A 12,587-nucleotide genomic window follows, 5' to 3' on the forward strand; every position below is an offset into this window, starting at 1 on the left:
CTAACCACAGTTTTTGCTAAGATGATAGACGTCAAATTTTTTGACAGTTGACAGTCTGAAGTTTTCATGGGATTTTTACTTATGTATACCCATATTTAGAAGTTTGGGAAGGAAATAAATATAATTATTTAAACTAACTTAAATATACTTAAATATAATTATTGTATATAGATAAGTACATATGTAATTATGAAACTGGCGCGAAAATATTTAAGAATGCTGTTTGAAATGAGTTACTTAACTGATCATTAAATGAGTTTGCATAAGAGTTATATTCATTCTTCTATTTTAAACATCAGTTAGGTTAGGTTAAGTACAATTATTATTATTATTACTTATAATAATAATAATTGTACTTTGTAACTTATTATTTTCAAACGTCTTAAAAATAGGGTTGTCACCCTCGACTTAAGACGCATCCTGCTTTCTTGTAACTTGTAACCGTAGACTATGACGGCGCGTGCTGGACACGCGGCCAAAGACAACAATTTACTTTATGCTCTTGCAATATGGTCTAATTTTAATAACAAAAAAATTAAACTATAAATCTAATATATACTTTATGGTTATACTAATAAGGATTATATTTGTATAGCGTGAATTATTAAATGAGTGCCACGTTTATGGAAATTAGACACTTCCGTTCGTGTGCCAAGCGCGAGTCTTGACGTGCATTATGCCTGCATATGTTAAAGTCCAGGTGTCGGTTATGTTTGAAAATGAGCAGTCAAGTCGAAAGAGTTCTTATCGTATGTCTCATATAAATAATAATGTACCCAAACGAAAATGAAAAACGGAAAGACAGATTCATGATCCTACCACAAGATCCGATATAGGCTAATTTTTATCTCATAATAAGCCGACGAAATCGTGTGTGACAACTAGTTAATCTTACCTACAGTAAATGGAGAACAAAAGAAAGATCATAATAATTTTCTAAATAAAATCAAGAAAATAAAGAAAGTGACTCTGTTTGTCTGTCGCACTTTCACGCCAAAACTACTGAACCGATTTAAATGTAATTTGGTACACAAATAGTCTAGACTCCGTTAAGGAACATAGACTACTTTTTAATGCGAAAAGGGATGTAAATAAAAAAAGTATAATACAAAATAACAATCAAAATATTAGATCTAACTTCATTCTTCCAAATCCTGTTTACTAAATCAATATTATTAAAAAACAATATTGTACCGAATAAAACACAAAAATACGTTACAAACATTTGTCTCGTTCCAGCGCGCGTTTTTAAATTTCGAAGGCTCGTGCCATAACGTTCTCTACGCCTTCATTCAACATTTCAACAATATTCAGTAAAGGTAAACTCGGGGTCGGTAACTAACAATTTATTAATACACTAGACTAGACACACTTTTGGTAACAAGTATCTAATTATTTTGACAATAATGTATCTTTAATAATATGTAAATGTATTCTTAAATGTGAATAGTGACATTTCTACACTGTAAAATAATAAAAGAAACAATTTAGTTTAATAAATAGGCAGGTACATAAATTTGCCCAATTGATTTAAAAACAAGGGGTAGATTTATCTTATATTTAACCAAATTTACTTTCCTACCAGGAGCACGAAATATATATATTAAAAAATATATATATATAATTTAGTACAACATAAATGAAATAAATAATATAGAGTCAGTTGTACAAGACCAAAATTATATATTTTTTAAATAATTAAACTGTTACCGATGGTTAGTGCGATAAGAAAATATAATAGCGATTAACCATCACTTCTATTTTTAGTTTTTTTATATAAAGAACTTCATAATGTAGATTATATTCACATAAAATTTCATTAAGATTCATTTAGCCATTTAGTCGTGAAAAGGGAACAAACAAATAGACTGACAGACACTTTATATATTAAATAAGTATTAGTACGGATAACGTAATTTCTTTTCTTATTTATTTCCAAGTATGTACAATGTATTACATATTAAAAAATAGGTATAATTATTTGCGGGCCGCAGTTTGTCTTATGCCGCAACCTGGTATGACCGTTAAAATAAGTCACCGTGCAATACTTCCTAACCCAGGGACGTATTTAATATAAATATTTTATGTATTTTGTTTGCTTTCTGAACGAGTGGTAGAATGAAAAAGTGTTTAAAAGTTTTATTAAGTTTATTTGAATAAAGAATATTTCTATTTCTGTATTAAGTTAGAAATCCATATCAACTTTTTTGAGATTTTTTTAATAATAGAGGATTTAGGATTATTGCATAAACTTTTCAACAACATCCACTTTCAAAGAAATAAAACCGCATATACACAGATATATAGATACGTAAAACTTATAACACTCCTCTTTTGGTGTCGGAATTTGGTGGTCAGAATAGTGAGTTGTTCTTGTTCACTATTTCATAAGTAGGTATAATTTTCAAGTACTACATTTAGTATATGTTATTTCTCCAATATTAAGTGGACAATTAACATGACATCAAATCAATCAATATAAAATATCTTTATTCGTATAGGTCTATTACAGACTTATGATATGTCAAATCTACCGTCAGTTCCGAGCGCTTTCGAGCTAAGAAAAACTGACAAGAATCTCAACTCTTATTCCTTTTCTTAATATTATACACAGATACACAGATAACATAATATTACATAATATTATTAAATATTTTAATATATCAACTCTCAATGCAGCCCTGTACAAATAATCGTCTTTATGTTTACGAACAATATTAGTGATCGCAAAGAAAGCTAGCACCCTACGAAATAAACCTTTTTATAACTACTTGGCTTAAGCATATGAACTTTATTGTATAGGTCATAAAAGTTAATTTACAACACCATCGACTAAACATGTGGCTTGGCACCTTAACTGGTTGGAGTTGATATCAGAAGAACACGATTATGACCGTCGCCTTTTTCACAACAACCAAAAAGGTTAGTATTCTTTTAAGTTTATATACTTATTCTGATGTTGAATTTATTATAGTATATACTAGTATTCATACATATAGTAGTATAAAACAAAGTCGCTATCGCTGTCTGTCCGTCCCTATATGTATGATTTTGAAGCGGTTTTTTTTAAATAGATAAAGTGATTCAAGAGGGAGGTATATATATATACTATACATGTACGTGCGAAGCCGGGGCGAGTAGTTAGTATTACCATACCAAAAAATAAATTACTTTAATGTAATTAACATTGCTTATTGTGAATTCTGTTAAAATATAGTCCTAGTGATTATTAAAAAAATATCGATTGCATTAAATTTATAATAATCACCTATTACTAAATTCATAAATGGTATTTATACTTGAAATTAAACATTTCTATTTTATTTTATTATATAATAAATGTATTTGTTACAATATTTTTAAAGTAACATTAAATGTGTTTTCTTTATACTTTGTAACCATTAGTTTACAATAACTTCTTATTCCTAATTATAATAAAAACATACATCCAGGTAGAGTGAATTTTATTCACTCACTACAAAGCACCACACGGTTATCACCATTCAACTAACAAGCCAAGGGGGATTGAAGGGTCCAACGTAACGTCTTTTCGCCCCTCAAGATGCCACGCCGAGTTCCTTGTCGACCGCCACACGAGCGGGCCGGGTCTTTACCACTCCGGCGATCGGCCGCCAAATTTGAATTCGGAATTCGAAACTGAAAGGAAAATAATCAGATAAACAAACCATGTTTTAGTGTTCTAAATTTAAATGTTATTCATTTTTTCTGTGCAATCATTGTGATATTAGTGAATTTATAGTCTGAATAGGTGCTAATAAGTGTTGTTTTTTTTATAATTGTTTATTTAGGAACTTGGGATTTTATTATTTTGCGGTAAGTAAAAACTTTATAAGCGTATTTTGTTTGTCCCTGTTTTAAATATTATTAATGTGTAGTGGTTTAGCAGTATGTTTTACTGATGGTCGCGGGTTTGATCCGTCAGGTCATTAGAAACATTTGTATTCATTAATTATGTCTATTAGTGATGTAGTAGGTATCAATAATAGAAACACTGATTAGTTTGGGAAAAGATAATGCTGTATAAGTAATCCAAGGTTTTTATTTTATTATTATCTATGTATTGTCCTTGTTATAAACAAATAATATACGTGTAGCATATTTATATTTTTGTACTCGGTGACTAGCAAGTAAATGATCACTGTGTTAATCTTCTTAATCGTAGTGGTTAATAATCGATTGGTACATTTAGTCGATCGTATTCGAATACAAACCGAATAGAGATCGATTATGATTGGTGGGGAGCTTACAGTACTGTTTCGCGATTTAGTGTAGATATAATTTATACTCAATTTTGAAATTAACAATCTGGGTGATTTTGCAGTTTAGCACGGCGCCTTTCGTACGACTGATGATTGTTTGTATTAAAAAGAGTGTTTTGTAATGTTATGTTATATTAGTTCCCGCGGCCATTGTGTTTTTTTCTGTCAACAGACAAACGGGTCGCCTTTTACGAATTGATGGTTTTATTATACATAGTCCCAAACGTTGCAAAACATTTATTAAGGACTTCGGGTAATAAACAATAGTAATAGATAAATACATTTTTGGTAATGCATATAATCATACTCCAAAATATTGCACAAATATTTGTATCTTACGAGAATCGAACCCGCGACCACCAGAAGTAACGCGTTGCAGAAAACAACTGCACCACCCATCAGTTTGTTTATTTTTTTTGGTTTGGCCCATTGATTGTGTATAGACTTGTAGCAATGCGACCTATAAAGATCTATTGGGCTTGTTCTACAATATTTTAAATTTTATAGGTAAAGGTGTTTGTTTGGTAAAATTGTCGCTGGATGAAAATAGTATCTGTTTTTTTCTTATTGTTTCTTCTGTGTACACAATAAAGAGTTTATTATTATGAATATAATACGACCCTGTATTACCCTACCCTAGTTTAGATATTAGTGGTAAAGTCTCTGAAATACATGCTGCGTATTTAAAAAGAATGTATAAAATAGTTTGAGTTTGAGAATGACTGTACATTAATAAAAGCGGGGTGTTTGGGGTTCTGGTTCAATAAAATATATTATTATTATATATTAATTTGCTTAAAGTCCATCTTTGAAAATAATTTTCCATTTAAAATTTCAAAACGGGCGTTCTTAATTTCAAAAATAAAGACAAGCGTTCTTAATTTAAACAAACATGTAAATTATTGTAGATAAAACTTGATAATTACTTTATAAATTGAGCAGCATCGTCTTTTTTTTATTTTCAACTTAAATATCTAAAAAATTGATCATAATTAAACCCGCCAACAAAACTTTGCCATAATCATTTCAATTTTCTCAAAAAGAACGTTATTTTTGCATAAAAAAAAAATAATAAAGTTAATATATTGTAAATTAGAAATATAAAAAAAATATATAAGTTTCTAAGAAAAAAATAAACAATAATAATAATTTAAAGTTGTATAAATGTCCATTGCGTCGTAAATTGTTCACTGCGCTAGCGGTCGTCGGCGGACCTATGCTATTTTTTCACGCTACGGACATTGTAAACATTTGTCAGTGACATTTTTCGATACAAATATTAATTTTATTATTAATTATTAATGAATTGAAACTTTTATATATATATAAATTTATGAGCAAGACAAATGGAATTGTTCAGTAAACCTTATTATTTGAAAAACATGGTAGCATGGTATTTTTATACAGCTATTTTATGGAGAACATTATATTATATTTATTACAATCTTATTAGATTAGGTGTCTTATAAAATTGCTCTGGATTTATTATAAAAATACCATTATTATTTTTATGTAACATTTATCTTGTGTTATATCATCTCGCACGATAAAAAATTCAAATTATATATACATTATATTGCTGAATGTTTAGAGATATTTTAGATTGCAATATACTGATATTTGTATTGCAAATTTGTTATTATTCTTAATATAATTTCAAATAATTTAATAAATCGATAAGTCAACAAGTACCTTTAAGCTGGTAGGTTCACACACAGAGATATATAAATCGGCGTTTAAACGATTTTTTAACGTTATATATAAAATTTTATCTATCTATTTATATTTTATATAAAATCTGCGCAATTATAACCATCACAAATAGAACTAATCTATGTAACAATTTTAAAAAAATGGTATTGCACAGTTTAATACAAAAATTGTATTGTTCTGTTGTAAGTTTGTACACAATGACAAAACTCTCTAATTCCTAATACAAACAAAATAATGTGATAAAAAAATAGTATTAAAATTTCGTACAAAATATATTTTGATCTAAATGCCTCATACCTGTATCTGTTATATATGTATGTTGGTGAAAATGATCAATGACAAAATAATTTGTTAAAAAAAACTGTATTTCTTATAAAAAAAATCTAAGTAGGTACCCAATGCCTATATATTGTATGTCCATATAAGCAATGAGGCGTCTTGTAATAATACAAAATTTGAATTTATTATTTAAAAATCCTTTAATAATTAAATAAATAATTTTTTATTCAATCATGCGGCGACGTCAATGATCAGGAACTGTATGTCACTTGAGCTTTTTTTATAAATTGAATGGCAAAACAATATACATTTTTTAAAAATATTAGTATCATAATTTAATATATAAAATATTGATATAGATAGATATACATATCTATATCACCCTGAGAAATTGACCAAAGACTACTTTATAGTCGAAATCGGGTTCCAAATTCAAATTAATGACAGATCGTATTCAAGTATCGTCATTGTTTAAGTGAAACAATGAAACCGGGTTATAATCTAAATATATTTCCTTTATTTGGTAAATTTCATTTAATTGTCCCCGAGATTATACGATAAGGGAACTTTAAATCAAATTGAAAGTTTACTATATATATAAATGGAAAATAATTACGCGTTAAGTTTAACATTTAGAACATGTGATTTATTAAATCCATGCCGACTCTTATAATAAATTATCTTGTATTTATTAATAAATAAATTTAATTAATATATAATACGCCATAATTTACTTATGTGATAGTAATTTCGATTCCTGAAAAATTATTGTTTTCATGACTACGATTGTTTTCTATGTAGATTGTGTATTTCATTAGGAATAATATAATAAAAAAATATTTCTATCAGTTGTTTAATATAAACACAAGTTATTTAAAAAAACAATAAATATTTATGGTCTCAGTTTAAAAACAGCACACATTATTAATTAAAATATTACCGATCAAAATGGTTCATACTAAATCACACCGATTGCACTAACACGTTGTATTCATGTGTATGATTACTGTGTGTATTTGTATTAAACTGTGGTGGCATCATTTTGTATAATATGTACCTAGTTATTTAATAAAATATAATTATTATTATTAATTTGTATTTGTAAATAAAATTTAAAACAAAACGGGCGTTCTTAATTTAAAATAAAACAAGCGTTCTTAATTTAAAATAAAACAGGCGTTCTTAATTTAAAATGTATTATTGTAGATGCGTACTACACCTACAGTGTACGCCGTCACCATTGCTCTTATAATGCCAATAATTGGGGCTCATAATACTGAAAAAAGAACGTTATTTTTGTACGAAATAAAAAAGTAATGTGCTATTGATTGGAGCGCGGGGTTAATGCGCCGGTAATAACTTTATTCGAGTGCAATGTCAAGGTCGCTGTTCACGTACTACGGCCGCGGCGGCCCATTCACGGTGCTGTTCGACATTTTTCGATACAAATATTAATTTTATTATTAATTATGAATGAATTGAAACTTTTATGTAGATGAAATGAGCAAGTATGGAATTGTTCAGTAATTATTATTTTAACCATTCGGTATTTTTATACAGCTATTTTATGGAGAACATTATATTATATTTATTACAATCTTATTAGATTAGGTGTCTTATAAAATTATTGGATGCTTAAGACCCTATATTTTATATACGATTTATAATTATTCAACAAATTGAATGCGGGACTTTCATATTAGATGTATTGCAAACTTTCTTAATATAATTTCAAATAAGTGTAGTAATCGTAATGTCCAGGAGCATAGTACCTAAGGGTAGGTTCACACACAGAGCAAATGGCACGATTTTTTAACGAAAATAAAATTTTATCTATCTATTTATATTTTATATAACAGCTTTGGCAATTATAACCATCACAAATAGAACTAATCTATGTAACAACCTAAAAAAAAGAGCTTGCACAGTTTAATACAAAAATTGTTATGTTGTACGTTTGTACACAATGACAAAACTCTCTAATTCCTAATACAAACAAAATAATGTGATAAAAAAATATATTTATTTTACAAAATATATTTTCATTGTGAATAATTTGTTAAAAAAAACTGTTTTCTTATAAAAAAAATCTTTAGGTCCCAATGCCTATATATTGTATTATATAGACCAAATACAAAATTGGAATTTATTATTTGTGTTTAATAATTGAATAAATAATTTTTTATTCAATAACTTCCCCATTCCTGTATGTCACTCGAGAAATTGACCAAAGACAATATACTTTTTTAAAAATATTAGTATCATAATTTAATAAAAAAAATATTGATCTAAGCGTCCCATGCCAGTATCTATATCACCCGAGAAATTGACCAAAGACAATTCGGATCGCGTTCCAAATTCAAATTAATACGCAATCGTATTCAAGAGCGTCCAATGTTTCGTCACGTTTAATTGTCCCTCGAGATTTACATCAAAAAGGACAACATTGAAAGTTTACTATAAATTAACTGGACAATACTAATGTACGCGTTGCGGTTTGCACTAAACATGTGATTTATTAAATCCATGCCGGTATTGGACATCGACCTCGGTTGTATAGCGGTTTGACACGCCATCTTACCTAGCCTGTGGTAGTGGGTTCGATTCCTGAAAACATTTGTTTTCGTGACTACGATTGTTTTCTATGTAGATTATGTATTTCATTCACAAAGTATTTCTATTAGTTGTTTACTAACACAAGCTCTGATTACGACGGCCTCGGTGGTCTAGCGGTTTAGCACACCGCCTTAGTTCCGACGGTCGCGGGTTCGCTTCCTCGCACGGCACTAACATTTGTATTCATGAGTATGATTACTATTTGTATTAAACTGGGTGGTTTCTATGTATAATATGTATCTAAGTATTTACGAAAAAAATATCTATGTATTTGTATTCAGTAATAAATTAAGTTAGGACTAAATAGCGTCGTGGGAATGTAAATCACAAAAAGGCAGTTGGTATATCTGAAATCCTAACCTCACCATTGCTCTTATAATGCCCCTCATAATAATGTAAAAAAACCATCAACTAAATTAGTTACTGACAGTTATTAGTTCACCTACTACGTCGAGAGAGGTAAATACATTTATTTACCATAAAATTACTATAAATAAGCTCGAGGTGAATAAATTAAAAAAAAATAGATAATCTAATTCATACACACAAAAACTTAGTTACAAAATTATTCACTTTAAGACTCTATATTTTATATCTATTTATAATTATTCCAACAAATTGTTTCATATTAGATACTCTTTGAGAAACAATAAGTGTCGATTGTGCCCAAAACAATAGTAAAGAGAGGGCCAAAATTACAAAGTAAAAAACTTTCATTAAGTCCTTCGTTAAAACTGCATTATACTTTCTCATTTAACATTCGAATTGAAAGGAAGGTTCAAACTGAAAGAACCACAATCCCCTCTTGAGTTCTTTATAGAACTTACTTCGTTACAAAGTATTCGTAATATTTATTTTAAGGATTATTCCCCCCTTTTCATTGTGTTTTCTTGGAAATTTTTCATATCATAAACTTTATCTCGCAATGAAATTATATTTAAATTTGGAATACTTATGTATTTAAAAAGAATACGTAACAATTCCATTTATAATGTCTTAATAAAACCTCATTTTATTGCAGCTTCCAAATAAAACAAGGAATAAAAACTTCGATTCATTTTCATGCACACACAAAGGTCTCATAGAAAAGTCATAAACGGACTTTAGGTTTATCCCTAACATTATAAGAGTACAATGTTTCGTCACAACTCGACACATCAAAAAGGACAACATTATGCTGTAACAAAACGTGAGACTTGAAAATTCGTTTGCCAAACCGTAATATAATTCCTATATTCATGTTGAATACAATTGTACTCTAACCGTAAAAACACAAGGTTTATAATCAAATAACAAAAAAGGAACATATTACGTGTATGAGAAAATACGCGAAAAGTTTTTATTTTGTCGTTCTTACTCAATGCTTGGGTTACCACAAATTGATCTAATCTCTATTGTATTTAAAATAAGGACGACAACAGCTCGTAGGTGGTAAGAAGTAACAATAAAACGTTCGGAATTCAAACTTATTCGAAATGCGAAACGTTAAAGGTGGGCCAATAAAAAAGAAGTTAGCATCTTATGTAACGTGCCCATTACAAAAAGTGATAAAAGGATCAAAGGTGACGAACTCATTTTATTTTTTATATGCTTTTTAAATGGATTTCCATAAAGTTAATAAGCTTATTTTTTTATAAGCTATAGTTTTAAGACATTAATATAATCTATCTACATGTTTCTAATTTGTTATCCAAATAATTTGTTCTTGATGTCTAGTCAATTTCTAAAAAATGTTATTTTTTAATTCGTTTTAATAATTATATATTTACCAATTAACAATACAATTATAATTATAATAGTACGCCGTCACAGTACTAAGTATACATTGTTAATACTGCCTTATTGCTAGCAATGTCTGTCAGGTCGACCTCCACGGGGTTCCAACTGGAAACTGTTACTGGTGACTTCATCACGAAAGAATAACTGTTCTGACTTCATCATCAGATCACCATCTTCCATCAGAACTACGCCAGTATATATCATAAACATAGACAAGTGTATTATGCTAGTATCATCACTATTTTTTTTTATAAATTGTTTTAATACTTAATATGGATACAGCGTCACAGTGCCCACCTTTGTACAGCTATAATCGTAAACAGAACATTCTAGAGTTTAACGTTAGAAGCTAAAGCAAGCAAATAATAAGTTATTCCCGGCTTGAGGGTAGTCAATCTCACGCGAGTTAAGGAAGGAATTGACAACAGTTTTACGAGGTACTTTTCGGTTAAAATTACAGGGGTGACAAACTTTATGAGCGTCATGTTATCTTCACGTAAGAACGGGGTGTTCGTATTATTGACGTCACATTAGATACTGAATTGTGCTTGAATTTTATATAGTAACTAGCTGTCCCGGCAAACGTTGTTTTGCCATATAGATTAATAACGCTATATAAAAATAGGGGCTGGTGATAGAAGGGTGAAAATTTTGGGTAGTAATAAATTTTATATAAATAAATAAATTTGACCACAATATAAAAAAAAATATGTTAGGGGTGGACGACCCTTATCACTTAGGGGTATGAAAAATAGATAGCCGATTCTCAGACGTATTGAATATGCATATAAAATTTCATAAAAATCGGTCAAGTCGTTTCAGAGGAGTATGGGAACTAACATTGTGACACGAGAATTTTATATATAAGATAATATTATCCCTGGACAATTCATACAACGCCATTTTTTTTGTAAACGCATACATAATAAACATGGAATACACCCAGACCGATAAAAACAAGCATACACATGGACACAAATATTTGCACCGTACGATAAATCGAACCCGCCACCATCGGAATTAAAGCGGCGTGCCAAACCGCTAGATCACCGAACCGTCAATGAATCTCAATTAATGAATGAATATATTATTTATTTATTTAAATCTCTGTAAACATAAATGAATATAAAAATTCTGATATTATGATAATAACAATAACAATGGAGAAAAAATAATTGTTGTAGTAATTTTAATAACAGTAAAACTCGTTAAAATTAAGTTTCGTAAAATGTACTTATTTTTTAATATAAAATTAAATAGAAAAGAAATATTTATTATAATTCAAGATAAAACTAATCTACTATCAGTTCGGAATTTAGAATATCTCGGAGTATAGAAAAGAAAAACTGGCAAGAACCAGCTCTTACTTTTTTCAAACAAGATTGGACGTAATTATAATAGCAGATATACTATTTAAAAACATATTGTAATACATATAAACAATCGTCATAATTATTAAGCATCATTAAGTATCTCTTAAAACAGAATAAAGGTTTACTTTATTCTGTTTTCAGAGATGCTTAATTTTTTATGTTTTTATTTTTCTGCATTAGACTTTGCACGGGTGCATTATTTTTTTTATTAATTTCTCTACTTTTCTATATGTAGTATATATACATGAATTTATTATTCATATATAAACGTTTCTCTTGATCACTCTATCTATTGCTAAAAACAGTATAAAAATTCATTATGTAGTTTAAAAGATCTAAACAAACAGACAGCGGAAGCTACAATAGAAATGTCATTATCGCGAGGAGCCCTACACATAGTTCCTCTTGAAACGCGCGATGCCGCGGTTTATTTAAAATAAGTAATAGCACCCGCGGTTTACGACACCTGCCTTTAGTGCTATAGCAAGATGTCTTTTTTAACCACCTCCGACAAAGTTGTTGTCGATTGGAGCAGAATTTTATAATT

At 29.0% G+C, this 12,587-nt stretch overlaps 1 protein-coding gene across 2 annotated transcripts in view; it reads right to left on the reverse strand.

Moving 5' to 3' along the window:
* Positions 1-3,104: 3,104 nt before the first annotated feature.
* Positions 3,105-12,587, reverse strand: part of LOC131851780 (uncharacterized) — a 59,227-nt gene continuing 49,744 nt past the window's right edge. For both annotated transcript variants that reach the window (XR_009357898.1, XM_059202331.1), the window contains exon 2: positions 3,105-3,657. Coding sequence is in view for 1 of the 2 variants with exons in the window: in XM_059202331.1 (XP_059058314.1) it covers positions 3,508-3,657 (150 nt within the window). In the remaining variant the exon portion in view is untranslated. The remainder of the gene's footprint in view (positions 3,658-12,587) is intronic.

This window comes from Achroia grisella, unplaced genomic scaffold, assembly GCF_030625045.1.
Source record: "Achroia grisella isolate CSIRO2021 unplaced genomic scaffold, CSIRO_AGI_Agris_v1 utg807, whole genome shotgun sequence".
NCBI lineage: Eukaryota > Metazoa > Arthropoda > Insecta > Lepidoptera > Pyralidae > Achroia > Achroia grisella.